Source organism: Pongo pygmaeus, chromosome 13 (assembly GCF_028885625.2).
Source record: "Pongo pygmaeus isolate AG05252 chromosome 13, NHGRI_mPonPyg2-v2.0_pri, whole genome shotgun sequence".
Lineage (NCBI taxonomy): Eukaryota > Metazoa > Chordata > Mammalia > Primates > Hominidae > Pongo > Pongo pygmaeus.
Genome location: NC_072386.2, coordinates 72,719,168 through 72,734,146, shown reverse-complemented (window position 1 = coordinate 72,734,146; position 14,979 = coordinate 72,719,168). Strand labels below are relative to the sequence as shown.

Below are 14,979 nucleotides of genomic sequence, written 5' to 3'. Positions count from 1 at the left end.
TAAATGTAATAAACGATAAAGAGAATCCAGAATGAGATAAAAGAAAAATACAGAGTCAGAAAGTCTAAAATGTGGAGGAAATGGATAATGTAAATAAAGTAAAAATGAGCCAAATGTATCTTCACAGGCTACGAGAATCACCTAAAGGCACGGTTACATAAGCCGTATGACAGACTGAGGGTCTCCTGGAAAAGGATGGAAAAAGTGTTTAAAAGGATCAAAATGGGTGGATTTTAAAGATCTCATATCCATTAAGCAGTGTTAAAGAAACAATAGTATTGTAGAAAAAAGTGTTTAAAACCAAAGGGTAACCTACCTTTGGATATATAATTTCCATAAAGTTTTTTTAAATAAAAAAACCTACAAAACGACGTCAGTCTTTGTTTAAACAATGCTGTCTGCCAAACGATTTTGTTTATCAATTTTTTTTCTCAGGTTTTGGAGACAAAGATTGAGAAAAAATGTGGAATTGGAGATCTGGAAGATCTGTGTTTAAGCAGTGGGACCTTAACGTTAGACGCACAAAAATGCGTTAACGAAAGCCAGTAAAATTGAGAATGGGGTCTTCTGGTAAATCTTGTACTTTGCTTTGTAAGAAACTTCTATATACAGAAGTTTATCAAGTTTCGGGAATAAGATAATAAAATGCACTTAACCCATTCGGAATCCTACCCCTACCTACCTTACCTCTGTCCGTTTAGCTTCTGACGCGCGCGCCAGCACGTTCTGTGGAGAAGCGGAGCGCTGGACTCTACCTAGCAGCGCTTACGCCGAAGGGCAATGCTCCCCCCCGAACCCCAGTTCCGGCCAGCCAGGTCTCCCCGTCCTGCGCGGAAAGCAGCGGGGGGCTCCGGAGCGTGGGAACTAGAGAGGCGGAGGCGCGCGCTCCTCCTCCCTGGCTGGGCGGAGCTGCACCCGCCGGGAGAGTGGTGAGGGCCACCTCCGCGCGCGGTCGCTCAGTCGCGGGAGGCGCTCCTTGGCTGTGCGTGGAGCCCGGGCGCACCCCACCGCTCCCGGGACCTGTTGGGGTCTGGCCCGAACCGTCGTCGAAGGGTGCCGCCCGGCCACCCCTGACGTTCCTCGCCCCGCCCGACGTTCCCTCAAGTGGCCAAACCAGCCGGACGAGCCAAACTCGCCGGGCCTCCCGGCGGCAGCAGGTGTTCCCGTCTTTCCAGGGAGGGCCCTGCGCCCCGTGGCGCTCCGGAGTCCTCTCGGCCGCCCCCGCCAGGAGGGATGGAGGCGGATGGGGACGGAGAGGAGCTGACCCGGCTGCGCTCCGTCTTCGCCGCCTGCGACGCTAACCGCTCGGGGCGCCTGGAGCGCGAGGAGTTCCGGGCACTGTGCACCGAGCTGCGGGTGCGGCCGGCTGACGCCGAGGCAGTATTCCAGCGGCTGGACGCCGACCGTGACGGCTCCATCACCTTCCAGGAGTTCGCACGTGGCTTCCTCGGGGCCCTCCGCGGGGGGCGGCGCTGGGACTGGGGTCCGCTGGATCCCGCGCCCGCCGTGGCTGAGGCGGGGCCGGAGACACACGACAGCGAGGAGGACGACGGCGACGAGGACGCGGCGGCGGCGCTGGCCACCTCGTGGGGCCCGGCGAGTCCCGGCCGGGCTTGGCAGGATTTCCAGGCGCGACTCGGAGACGAAGCCAACTTCATTCCCAGGTGCGAGTGTGAGCTGGGGGCGGGAGGTGATTCTGGCGCTTCCTGCTTTCTTCTTCCCACTTACTTGCAGGTGTGCAGACCCAATGGCTCCCTACTCTTCTCTGTGAGTTGCTTGTCTTCTTCACCTACTCGCTTTGACTTTTCCAAGATCCGCTAGAGTTAAGAAAAGGGAGTCAGAGAGTCAGCGTTTGGGGAGAAAGTTTTACGTGCTGAATCCTGAGCCTGCAAAGGGCAGCGTGTTAATTACAGGAGCTCTCCTGAAATCTGCAGCCACTGGCGCCCCGCGCGAGTTTAGGCGCGCGCCCAACATCTCACCGCGTCCTGGTTACGTCACCTTCTACCCCAGGCCTTAGGCTCTCACCCCAGGGCTGGGGCCCGGGCTGTTTGCCAATTTGGCGTCCTCTGTAATAGTTTTCTGATTTGTCGTTTTCCTAAGACTGTATAGAAAAGGAAACTTTGTTGGGCTTTTATATTGCTGGACACAAATATTCTTGATGTACCTGCTAGGCATTTTGCAGAGTTCACGCATTTAATTTTCATAACATCCCTAGAAGGTAGGCTAGCTTATTTCTGAACTTAGACCTGGAAATTAGACAGACGTTAAGGGACTTGCCCAGTTAAACAGCAGAGATTTGACCCCAAATTTTGTGAACTGAAAAACTCACTTTTTATGTGACGGAATAAAATGATAAAATGACACACTATATTCTCTGCTCTTATTGCTCTGACAGAAATAACGTGTCAAATCACGGACTTAATTATCAGGAGGTAAGGGGTTGCCTGCAGGTGGGATTTCAGGGCCTGGAGGGGGAGAGGCTCAGATTTTCTTCTTTGAGTTTCGTTTGCATTTGTCCATGCCTTGGTGTGGTGGGTGTCTCCAAGCTGCTATTTTTCACTTCATGCCCCGGCGATACACACATTTCAGTGCCGTAAGTGTTTTTCTGCTTTATGTTTGGATTTTAGCTGAAATTTTGCTGAGCTCTGGCTGTCGTTATTAAGACGCTCTGAAAGGCATCATTTTGGTTGGCAGTTTGCACATCCGAGACAGAACATTGAAAAGGAAGCATCCCTGGAAGGTTGTCAGTGTGCTTGTTCATTGGAAGTCCTCACTTCCTCCTCCTCCCAACTTCTCCCTCCAGCTTGGAAAGTAAGGGGAATATTGGGCATGGAGAGTGACTCACTGCCATAGAAGGGTTGTGTAGAGAAAGTGGGTGTGTAACGATCTTTTCTATTATTTACAAATGAGTTACTCCCCAACCAGGGAAGTAGCAAAATTTAAACACTGCTACAACCTATACTCTTTCTTTGAGTCATCTTTCATCTGTAACTTAGTTTGGGTGCAGCTAGTTAAAAAAAGTAAGAATTTTAGGAATGAGGCAGGGTGAGTCCACATCATATTGGATATGATGTATGCATACATGTGGATCTGTTTTTCACAGTTGTCTAGTCTCAGCAACAAATATTTTACACACAACCTTAAATGATTGAAATGACCTGGATCAGTGTACAAACCAGGAATTAATATTATTGGTGGAATTATTATTATCATGTTGCCTTTCCAAATTCTTCAGAGATTACTACATTTAATGGCCACTTGTGTCACCTGGTAGACTTGTGTCCTAAGCCTCACCTCCTGGTGTGAGATTAAGAAGTACAATATTTGTCTTCCTCTCATGTTCAAGTGGAAGAGATCTAAACTGAGTTGCTGCATCAGATTGTTACCATGGCAGCCATCCACTGTTTTGGTAAATTGGATTAATTCTACTTCACTTCCTCATACAGCTGTTCACCTTTCCTTCCTTCCATCCAAATGTGATTTAAACATTTTTTTGTTATTGATAATGCTGTCGGCATTATTTCAGCCAAATGTATTCCACAAACATTACCAATTGCCTGCCATATGCCAAATACTGGCTTAGATACTGTCCTAGGTTGCTGGGGACAAAGAGAAGGATGGTATGTAGTTCATGCCCTCAAGATGCTCATGGTGTGGATGAAACATTTTTCCAACAACTTCATTGAAGAACATTTAAAGGCAAAGAACATTTGTAGGAAACTCCCTGTATTGTGGACATAGCCCAACAGACGGCTGCAAGCAAGAATTTTCTTTGAAGTCTTGAGTTTTTCTTTAAAAAGTCATTAAGTTCATCTTTGTACATAATATTTTGGGACTTGTTTTCATATAAAATATGAAGGGAGAATTTCATATAAATTCTGAAGGGAGAATTGTCTTTCCAGGAGGGTGTGCCATTCCGGCTTGTGGCTTTGTTTCCCACCTGGCACTCAATCTTATCTCTTGGGGACAGTCTGCCCCAGAGCTATCCTGGGGAATGTTCACATCCAGTTTGAGAAGAATGGATATTAAATAGGAAAATGTTTGGTTCCTATAAAGGCAAAGCATGACACTGTTGATTTTCATTTAAAGAATCTTTCAAGCAAAATATTAAGCAATTTTGGGTTAAACTCCCCAGTCATCAGTAGTCGTGATGTTAGAGGGAAGATAATATTGCGTCATGAAGGGATGAAAGTAGCTTTTGGGATGTGTGTCATTCTTGAGTTCATTTTCTCTTAGAAAATTGAGGGACTTTTTCTTTTGAAGGCTGAGGAAGGAGTGTCCAAGGAGTTGTGTGACCTGGGTAAGCTGAGCCTGGCAGGTGTGAAGGGTCTGCAAGGTCAGGATGGGCCTTGACCACTTCCTGGTCAGTTTGATAAGGTCAGCCAACAGGTGAAGGCAGCAGGACAATGTGATGTAGTTACATAAGAGAATTTGGGAGGACAGGTGCTACCAGGCTAAGAAAAGTCCTGGAAGTAGGAAGAAAATGTGTGGGTGTTGAGGGTGGAGGGGCAGGGCAGAGAGCCAACTTATAACGTAGCCTTGCCAGTTTCTGATGCCTGGGTCATTGTCTTGGTGAAAGGGAGTTTCCTACTCAGGAGATACTCAGTAAATGTTTGCCAAATGAATAGAATAAATCAGTATTCTTTGATTGTTGTTTCATATATCTGCATTTTGAGAGAGAGTGTAGTTCATGCTGTGAGCATTTTCTCTACTTCTTTTGCAGGTTCTCTCACTTTTTTTTTTTTTAGTTACTGTTTTGAGCCAGTCTTGGTGTTCAAAGATTGCCAAGAGAAGGAAATAGGCTGTGTGTGTGTGTGTGTGTGTGTGTGTGTGTGTGTGTGTATTGAGCATTTGATGGATGGCTGAGAGGAGAGATGAAGGCCTCTTCTCTGACCTCTAGTCAGAGCTGAAGCTTTTCAGTGTTTTCTCAACTCCGTTTGCAGCAATTTTGAGTGTTATCTGTGAATTGATTCATGCTGATAAATTAACTTAGAAAACCCCACATTCTCACAAACAGGAATGTGAGGGTGCAGCTGGCACTGGAACCACCGAGGGTCTGTGAGTGGGCACAGGTATCCCAAAAGTATCCAAAGGAGGGACAGCTTCAGGTCAGGTGCCTGAGGGTGTGGCAGGTATAGTGATGGGTGACCTGCCAGGCAGTGCTAGGCTAGGATTTGTTGAGACGTCAATATCAGCACCGTTAGCTATTTCACATGGTTTGCGATGTTTCTACATGCACAATGTCTAAGGGGATTCTTTTATTTGGTAATTTAAAAACAAATTTAATTGAGAGGAACCAAAACTTTCCACATGTGAATTGTACAAAGATTGGCAAAACGGCTTACCTTATTAAACTCAAGAGGAAAGGCTCACCCATTGGACAGCAATCCTATTTAATTGGGAAATTTTTAAAAACAAGTAGCTGCCAGTAGGCAGGGGCAAAGTTTCAGTACTGGTGAGGGTTGCTTCTCCATTTCCCCTTCTTTGGTTCTAGTTTAGCCCTTTTCAGAATGATTGCTTTGTTTTGTAATAGTGTAGTTGCTTCACAGCTCCCTTAATTTACATGATACAGTGCTTGACAAGATAGAAAAGGGAGAGGAGAGACAGAGGCAAAGAAAGACATAAATACATCAGAAGTGAGCCGGAGAGCAAGAGAGAAGGCCAGAGATAAGAGTGGCAGAGGGGGATGTGGTGAGAGGGAGTGAAACACAGAGATCAGATGGAGGGGAAAGGAAGAGAGACTGATGGATTCCATCCTGCCTCGGTTTCCCCTCTTTCCACTTAGTAGAAAGGTGGCCCTGAGTCACCTTGAGATGAGAGAGGTAAATCAGCTCTTTCCTCTTTGATCTCAGCTCTTGAGTATCTTCCACATGTGAGCATCTTGGTGCTTTGGGATGTGTTTGTGGTATTTAAAGACATATATATATATATATAGGTATATATGAATATATGTATATATGAATATGTATATATGGATATATATATGTGTGTATTTTTTCATGCTCATGGCCAGTAATATCTGGTTCTCATCCAAGAAGAGAAGATGTGTTCTAGCTTTGCAACATGGTGGTGGGCTACACCCAAGTCCTAGATGAGGTTCAAGGGTGCTTTTGACTGTATGGGGTATTTACCTTGAGTACCAGATTTGGGATCTATCAGTATGCTCGGCATAGGTTTTCTGGAGGTTTCTTTACCTTTTCTGGATTCTGAACCGGGATCCTAACATCTTTGTCTCTGTTTATGTCTGTATCTGTATCTCCTTGTTTTCTAACTGTTGCTATTCTGTAGCTTTTTGCTTTTTCTCTTTCTCTTTTTGCTTTTTCTCTGTCACAGTTATGTGTATCATTACTCTGCTGAGTGGGAGAAACCTGTCTCTTGATAACTACAGCTCATTATTGGTGTATAGAAATGCTACTGATTTTTGTACATTGATTTTTGTATCCTGAGAATTAACTGAATTCGTTTATCAAAGCTTAGGAGTCTTTTATAGGAGTCTTTAGGGTTTTCTAGATATAAGATTATATTGTCAGCCAACAGAGATAATTTGACTTCCTGTTTTCCAATTTGGATGGGTTTATTTCTTTCTCTTGCCTGATTACTCTGGCTAGGACTTCCAGTATTTTATTGAGAAGGAGTGGTGAGAGCGGGCATACTTGCCTTGCTCCAGATTGTAGGGGGAATGAACCTTTGATCCTTCCTCCTGGACCTTTTGTGAATCTGTGCATGCCTTAGGTTTTATGAGCTCTGCTTGCTGGGTGGTGGCCACTTCTGGTTCTGATATTTGAATTTAATCTCAAGGTAGTAATTTCTTTTTGGCTTTCAGATTTTGGAAAGGTATTCTGGCCTTCTAGTCCTTAGAAGGCTCTCAGTGTTAGCCATCTGAGCAGTGGCCTGCTGTGACCCTCAGAATTCACTGATTGCTCAGAGCTTTGCTCTCAGAATTTGAAGAAAGATGATTTATTCTGTCCTGGTTTGTGTAAAAAGAAAAAGGCTTAAAAAGAAAAAGTCTTAAAACTTAGTGTTACCAGGGAGACTGTACTCCCAGAACTACAGACTCTTCTCTAACCTTTCCTCAAACCTGAACTTGTGATTTATTCTTCTCCAAAACTACTGTTAAATTCAGTTACACTACCCCTGTCTCTTTAAGCATGTACAAATCTTTATCTGTTTCTTATTTTCTGCCCAGGTAATCCAATCTTTTTTCATTTGTACAATGAAAGTAGCTGTATCATATGGGGAAAGGTTAGTGTGCCATGGTGATTCCAAGTGTGTTTTGAATCCTTTTTCTCTCCTAAGAGGGTATATACAGTATGCCTTCTTGCTTCATGTATCACTTATTACAATTTAGGTAGCACTTGAGTGCAGTATGTAGTCAGAAGAGGGAAATGGGAAGAGAATATTTATTCTGACTGTTCAGGGCTGCCTCACCTGACTGTATTAGTCTCATATGAGGTTGTAAAATGGAAAGTAAAACACTTGTCTGTCTCCCAGAGGGAAGTTCTAATGGTGGAATTTATCTATGACACATAGGATTTCTTTAGAATTTTGTCAAACAAACAAGTTCATTGCTTCAACTTGTAAATATTCAGGGTCTTCCAAATGATAATTGCTTTTGTCAGAGTAATTATAAGAAGAGTGAATTTTAACCCTTAAGGCCTTAGTCTATATGTCTTATAAAAACAGGATATACAGCTCCAGTAGTGCACATGTTTCTTTGATCCTTTCTCCAGTTCACCCAATATTGACATTGCCCTTGACATCTCACTAGGCACTATATTTATATACCTGACCCTGACCTTGTTTTTCACCTTCTTAAATACTCAGGAGTTTCTGACACCTGAAGGACCTGGGATGTGGAATAATGAATGGGAAAATCCCTCCTGCCTCACCAAAACACCACTCATTCTGGACTATGGATGTTTCACATCAAATGTTTCTCAAATTGGGAGCCATAGACCCTTCAGGGTCCTTACATATATCTTTGGGACTTTTAGGAGACCAAATATTCTTATTTTCATTTTGGCAATAATGTAAAATAAATTGATGTGAGCTCATTCCAAATCACCTGCATTACAGATTTGGATGACTCTTGTATTACAGATTTGGCTACACAATTTCAAAACCTGCCTTTGTGTTCGTGAGGCGTCCCATAACACTGTGTGCATTGTCTTGGGCTAAAAAGGAAGGCAGAAAGGTGGGCTGTGCATGTGAGCCATGTGTTCACATAATCCGAAGGTGACTGACAACAGAGTACTGGATTTTCTGTGGTCTCAATAGAAAAGTGATGGGAGAATGGGGTTTTGATCATAGAAATGTGCTCAAGATAGCCATGTATGAGCCAGTCCCACACTGACATTGACTGTGGAGATGTAGCTTGGAGAACTGCATCCCGGTCAGGTTAGCTGACTATTGCTAATTCTGATGTCATTGATTTTGTAAATGTGTGTCGGTTTTAGAAATGTACTGATGCTGTTGGTACAACGAAGTTTATATCTGATTTATGTTTGTTCATAGTTAAGTGTAATGTGTTATAAGCAATGTTTAAGTCAACTCTGGAATTCACAGGATTCTTTTTTTTTTTTTTTTTTTTGGAGACGGAGTCTCACTCTGTCGCCCTGGCTGGAGTGCAGTGGTGTGATCTCAGCTCACTGCAACCTTTGTCTCCCGGGTTCAAGCGATTCTCCTGCCTCAGCCTCCCGAGTAGCTGGGATTATAGGCATGCACTACCACACCCGGCTAATTTTTGTATTTTTAGTACAGATAGTACTATGTTTGCCATGCTGGTCTCGAACTCCTGGACTCAGGTGATCCGCCTTCCTCGGCCTCCCAAAGTGTTGGGATGACAGGCGTGAGCCACTGCACAGCCTCACAGGAGTCTTTAATAAGGTCTACATGTTAATCAAGTATGAGAAATATTCTAACGGGACTTGAAATCCTCAAGAACTATATAGGACAGAAAACATAAGTGTTTCATTTCTCAATGTGTATTTATCTCCTCTGTCATTTAAATTGAGGGCATAACACTATGGAAAAAGTAAATCTTAAATCTCCCAATCCTAAACAAGGAACGTCTGTGTTATTTTCCCACAGAAGAAACTCTTCTCGCCTTTTTTCCTATTTTTCATTCATTCATTCATTCATTCATTTACTTGTTCATTCCTTCACTTAAACATTTTTTTTTGTATCCACTGTATGCCCAGGACTGCACGAGGCACTAGTACTTAGAAATAGTCTCCTGCCAAAAGTCCAAGCTGCTTGGCTGGTTTCTCTCTATTCAGAAGGTGATGACATCAGTGAGGATATAAAGTAGCAAGAATCACGAGGTAGATGGCCTGGGTCCAGCTCTCAGTGGTGGTCAGAAATCAAACAGACCAGTTACACTCAGGGAGTTTCCACCCCTCTACCATAGAGAAGTGACGCCTTCATGCCTTCTTTTGCAAGGCTGAAGTGTGCCAAAACTTCTTTCTTTTGTAGTCCAGCATCAATAGGACTGCAGGTCCCTGTCAGATGACCTCCAAGCTCCTTCCGCTCATACTACACTGTGGGCTGTGATTGATGGAGGAGGGCTCACAAACATGGAGGCCTCCAGAGCCAGGCAGGTAACGCTGACCCAGTGATGTGGAGTCTATGGCCAGTAAGAGCCTCTGCTTTATATGCTGGGAGGAAAGCCACTTCTCAGCTCAGCCACTTTTCAGCTCTGGACAGCAGCTGCCATGCAGGATGCAGGTCCAATGTTGACAGTGATGCTGGATTTTAAGTGCAAATTTCCAATTTTGCATAGCTAAAGAGACAGCATTTCCAGTGTGCAACCTGTGAATGTGCCCTGGTTAATTCAAATGTTAGGTTTGATCTCATTTTGAAGATCCCTGTTGATTCGAGCATGTTGTTCCATGACATCCTAACTTAGAACTTTAATGGTGTTATTTCCCTTCTAAGTTTGTGGGATACCCTTTTGACCCAATGACAGTTTATCTTTACTTTCTTGTTTGCTCTTAGATGTTATTGTACTTTACAGAGTTATCTCACTCAGGCTCAACAGATGTTGTTGTATAATATTTTCTACTTCCAGGTTATGCTGCCCTAATGGGTATGTCCTGGGGAGGAGGGCTAAGCTGTGAATGCATTGGGATGTCCAGGATACCTATTACTCTGATATTTTTCTTTCTGTTCATCTGAAGCTGGAAGTACTTGGCTGTCACAGTTTTTAAGATGTTTGAAAAGTCAATTGGAATGAAATGATTTGTGATAAAAAATAAGGGAATTTAGTTATAAGAGGTCATATTTTCTGGTATTGTAGTATTGTTTTCTTTCATTGTTGGAATTCTTTGTCCATTAGGCAAAAGTTGTATTTTAGGGTTAAGAAATTTGAACACCCACGAAAGCTGTGTATCTGGGTTACTTTTCCTCTTTTTTTTTTTCGTTTTTTCTTTTTTTGTTTTGTTTTAGAGTAGTCTCTTAACAGGTTCAGTCAAGCTTTGTTCCTTAAATGTTCTCACATGTATCTGTCCTTGTCTTCCATTTTTAAGTGACCAGGAAGAAACACCCAAGGTAATGGCATGTTCTGAGAGCTCCTTCCCACCACGTGCACACCAAGAGCAGCCACTATCTTCAATTTCAATTTTTAAAATTTAGTTTTGGGGTGTCTTCTGGGAAGGTTCAGCCTTGATGCCCTCTGTGATCATTTACAACTGTAAAAGTATGGCACATGCTCAGATGGCCATTTCATCATAATAGTATCTTTGATCAATTATATATTTTAAATGTCTAGATAGAAAGCAAAAAAGTACAAAAGGAGTTATTTATTCTGAAATCCGAATGCAGTGGTGAAAGTATCAACTATTGTTAGCTCCCTGTAGCTACCTGGTGCAAGGATGAAGGGCTTATGGGAGGTTTAGGCAGCATTTCTTGATTTGTTGCCCATCTGCCTAGCATGGTGAACTCTGCCATTTCATCCCCTGGGATGACACAGTCACCTCATAATTCTTGCTTCTATCAAACAGAATTACAGTCTGCTCTGAGCTGAGGTGGAAGAATTCATGAAGAACCAACCCACATTTGTTTAGAAAATCCATTTTAGGATACTCCTGTGTCATCTTTTCTGATGGGAATGCTGTAAACTAGTGTTAGTGTTTGTAGTGCAAAATACTTTTTCTTTTCCTCCTTGAGGATCTCTTGGTATAGCATGTACTTCAAACTGGCAGATATGGTTTGCTTGGGGATGCTAATGAATGAATTACAGTGTAGGCATTTCTGCTTGAACACAGTGTATACATTCCAGAAAAGCCTAGTGTTCTGCAAACATACACAGGGCATATGGAAAAAAAAGTAGGAATGGTGCAGACAACTCAATATCTATACTTCCATAATGAGAATACTCAAATAAGCAGTAATAATCCTAATAAAATACTAGCACAGTAAAAAAAGTCATGCGAGATCTTAATAGACATAGAAATACAGTAGTTCAGAATACCTGTGGGTATCTTAAAAATGATAACTATTGGGTACTAGGCTTAGTATCTGGGTGATGAAATAATCTGTACAACAGAGCCTCATGACACGAGTTTACCTATGTAACAAACCTGCACATGTACCCCTGAGCCTAAAATAAGAGTTAAAAAATAATCTGAAAAAATGTTTAAACATGAAAATATAGGATTTTGCAGGTTTTTTTTTTTTTTTCCCGAAGGTGAAGGAAGCTTAATGGAGGTGTAGGGTTGTGGCTGCTTAGTTAGTGGAGCAAGGACAAAATGCACAAGGATCTGAGAGAACCCAGACAACACAGGTGGACAGTCTGTGCTAACAGTATAACCACAGTGCGAAACGGCATCAGGTCCACACTGCATTCCTCTGTAGCCTGCTGCATGCAGCTGTTAATGGACTTGCATTTCAGTGGCTGTTACTTGGGGGCACACTGGGAAAAGTCATTTCTGCTTTAGCATACTTCATTTACTGACCTAGGGAGTGAGCTAACTGATGGTGCAGGTACCTGCATTATGGCAGAGAAGTCCTAAAAAAACATCTTGAGTCCAGAACTCATGGGAAGCTCCAGCAAGGCACAAAGACAGAAATGAATGTCAGATTGATTCTGTGTACACAGATTCAAGGTTTTGTATTGGTCTAAAAGGATAATGCATCACCTCTCTCCTAAGAGATTATAGCAAATGAGCTGTCTTCAGGATAATAAAAGTGCTTTAGTCCACAAAAGTTCAGAAATCTATTAGGTTGTTAGAGTCCTAATGACCCTGGCTAAAATGAAAATATGATGGGATAGCTGAGCACTTGGAGCCTTGGGAAGTGACCTGCCCTGTTGAATGATATTTAAAATTAAGGTTCTTATCAGTAACAATTAAAGTTCTTATTCAGCTCTTTTCATCAGTCCTAGCATACATTCACTGTGAAGCTGGTACATTGGTCTACATTGATTAGCCCCAATGAAAGTGCAGTGATTTAAGACATTTGTATTAGAGTTCTCCAGAGGAACAGAACCAATAAGATGTGTGTATGTGTGCATACATGTACATACACACAGACACACATATAAAATGTATGTGTTATATATACCATATGTACACACATATCTCTTTACATATTATTTAGAAAGAGAGAGATGGAGAGATATTAATTTTAGGGAATTGACTCATGTGACTGTGGAGGCTGGTAAGTCCAAACTCTGCAGGGCAGGATGGCAGGCTGGAGACCCAGGGAGGGGTTGAGGTTGCAGTCCCGGTGAAAAGGTCATCTGCTAGCAGAATTCCCTCTTCCTCCTGGGAGATCAGTCTTTGTTCTGTTAAGGTCTTTACTGAATGGATGAGACTCACCTACCCACATTATGGAGGGTAAACTGCTTTACTCAAAGTCTACTGATTTAAGTGTTAATCTCATGTACAGAATACCTTCACAGCAACATACTCACATGTTTGAGCAAATATCTGGCTACTGTGGCCTAGACAAGTTGACATAAATAAAATTCACCATCATAGCCACTAAGAAAGTTTTTCAAATATTCTCAGTTTTGAGATCACAGAGCATTTTTGAATGCTTCTAGCTTGTAAGTAACAGAAAAATTCAAACTATTTGAATCAGGAAAAATTCCTATACATATATTATATTCCCCCACTTTCCAAATGCCTAAACACTCCACAACAAAGTACCAAATTTCTAAGTCAACTTTAAAGTTATTAATATTTTTTTATCTCCCAAGAAAAGGCTTGCCCTACATCTGCTTATGGCTCTGAGATGCCCCTCTGGGAGGTCTTATTATTTAGCCTTGTTCCTACCCCTCTGTCCTCACCCTACAATCCCACTCTTCATCAAAATACTCATAACTTCAAACTGAGCACCTCACAGAAGATACCATCTTGGATTTGGGCAGCCATAGCCATCCAGCAAGCCACACAAACATTTTGCTTTGCTGGACTTTCCTGGGCAAATTCACTGCTTTCTGGCTTCCCTTCTTCTTCTCCTTCCTTCTCACTCCTTCCTTCCCTCCTTTCCGCAAATGCTCTGTGAAAGGAAGACATTGTGCCAAGAAGTCCAAAGGCTGACGTTTTAATGAGGAACAGGAAGAAATTTTTTCCAGTAGGAATGGGTTCTATCTGCTATGCCCAACGACTAGTTTTTGTCCCCGAGTTGGAAGTTACTAAGAGGGATGTAATATGAGAGCACAGGGAAGCCAGAAATGTTACACCAGGTATAGGTCCTAAAGCAGCCACAAGAGAGCTGCTAGATTCATTATTCAGTTCCCAGCAGCTCAGCGGGCACTGGTGTTAAATCACATCTTCTCTCTGCTAGTCAAGGGCATTTCTAGAAGTGCAAACTCTTAGGTCCCACTGCAGACTCGCTGAAGCATCTGCATTTTAACAGAATCCCTGAATAGTGTGTGCGTGTAGTAAACTCTGCTGAGAAAATGAGAAGCGAGAATGTGGGATGTGGCCACATCTGCTGGGCAGATGCTTTCAAAAAGGCAGAAAAGACCCAGAAAAAAAAATGCTAAACTGAGGTAGAAGAGATAAACTTCGCTGACTTCAAAATTTTGCCTTGGGGTGCTTCTGGTTATTTGATATCTGAATTTTGAGATGTTCATGACTGAGTTTACCTTGAGGATACAGTCATTTATACACCATCAAGTATTCTGTATATTTTGTGAATGTATTCTTCAAAGACAAAACCACATGCAAAAAAAGCACGCAGAACGTAAGTGTACAGCTTGCTGAGTTTTCAGATGGAATGCTTGAATAAATCAGAATGCAGGTGAAGAAACAGAACATTTTACTACATTGCGGAAGCCCAGGGTCCCCCCTCAATCACTGCAGACCCCTCTTTCCAGAGAAGTCATTGTCCTTTGCTTCTGTTTTGATGTTACATACATAGGTTCATACAATGCATTTGGCTTCTTTCAGTCACCATGATGTTTGTGAGCTTGTAGTTTAAAACTTCTATTTTCACTGATGTAGTCTATTCCACAGTGTGAAAATACCGCAATTGATTTATCCAGTTTACTAAAAATGTTCATTTGGATAATTTCTGTGTCATGGATGTCACACATAGTACTGCAGTGATCATCTGTCACAAGTCTTTTGGTAAGCATATGGACGTGGGCAACACATCGGTCAGAAAAATTGTTGCAAAATCACTGAAGCTTTCCGTGCTAACTCAGGGTCATCATATGAAGTCTGGTTTTATCCCAGGAGGGAGTAGAATGATATCCCCAGGGATTTGTGGAGATGGTGGTTCAGCTTGGCATTTTAAGTTACTGTGTGGAGTGTTTGTCCTTGTCGTCAGGCTGCCAAATGACGTTTTACTATTCTCAGTACTTCCTTCCTTCCTGGGTCTTTGTCTGTTGAAGTTTTGGAAAACAAATTATCAGGTACATTAGAATTGTGTTTTAAAAACACTGTTTGAATGTAGATTATTTCTATACCAAGCAGGGGTGTCTCAGAGGCTGTTTTTCTTTTTCTGACGTTCCAACCTCCTTTTGGA

At 42.5% G+C, this 14,979-nt stretch overlaps 1 protein-coding gene across 4 annotated transcripts in view; it reads left to right on the top strand.

The window, feature by feature from the left end:
- Nucleotides 1-1,233: 1,233 nt before the first annotated feature.
- The window catches only part of RASEF (RAS and EF-hand domain containing), a 77,131-nt gene continuing 63,385 nt past the window's right edge, over nucleotides 1,234-14,979 (top strand). For all 4 annotated transcript variants that reach the window (XM_054501631.1, XM_054501633.1, XM_054501635.1 and 1 more), the window contains exon 1: nucleotides 1,234-1,664. In XM_054501631.1, coding sequence (XP_054357606.1) covers nucleotides 1,234-1,664 — 431 coding nt within the window. The remainder of the gene's footprint in view (nucleotides 1,665-14,979) is intronic.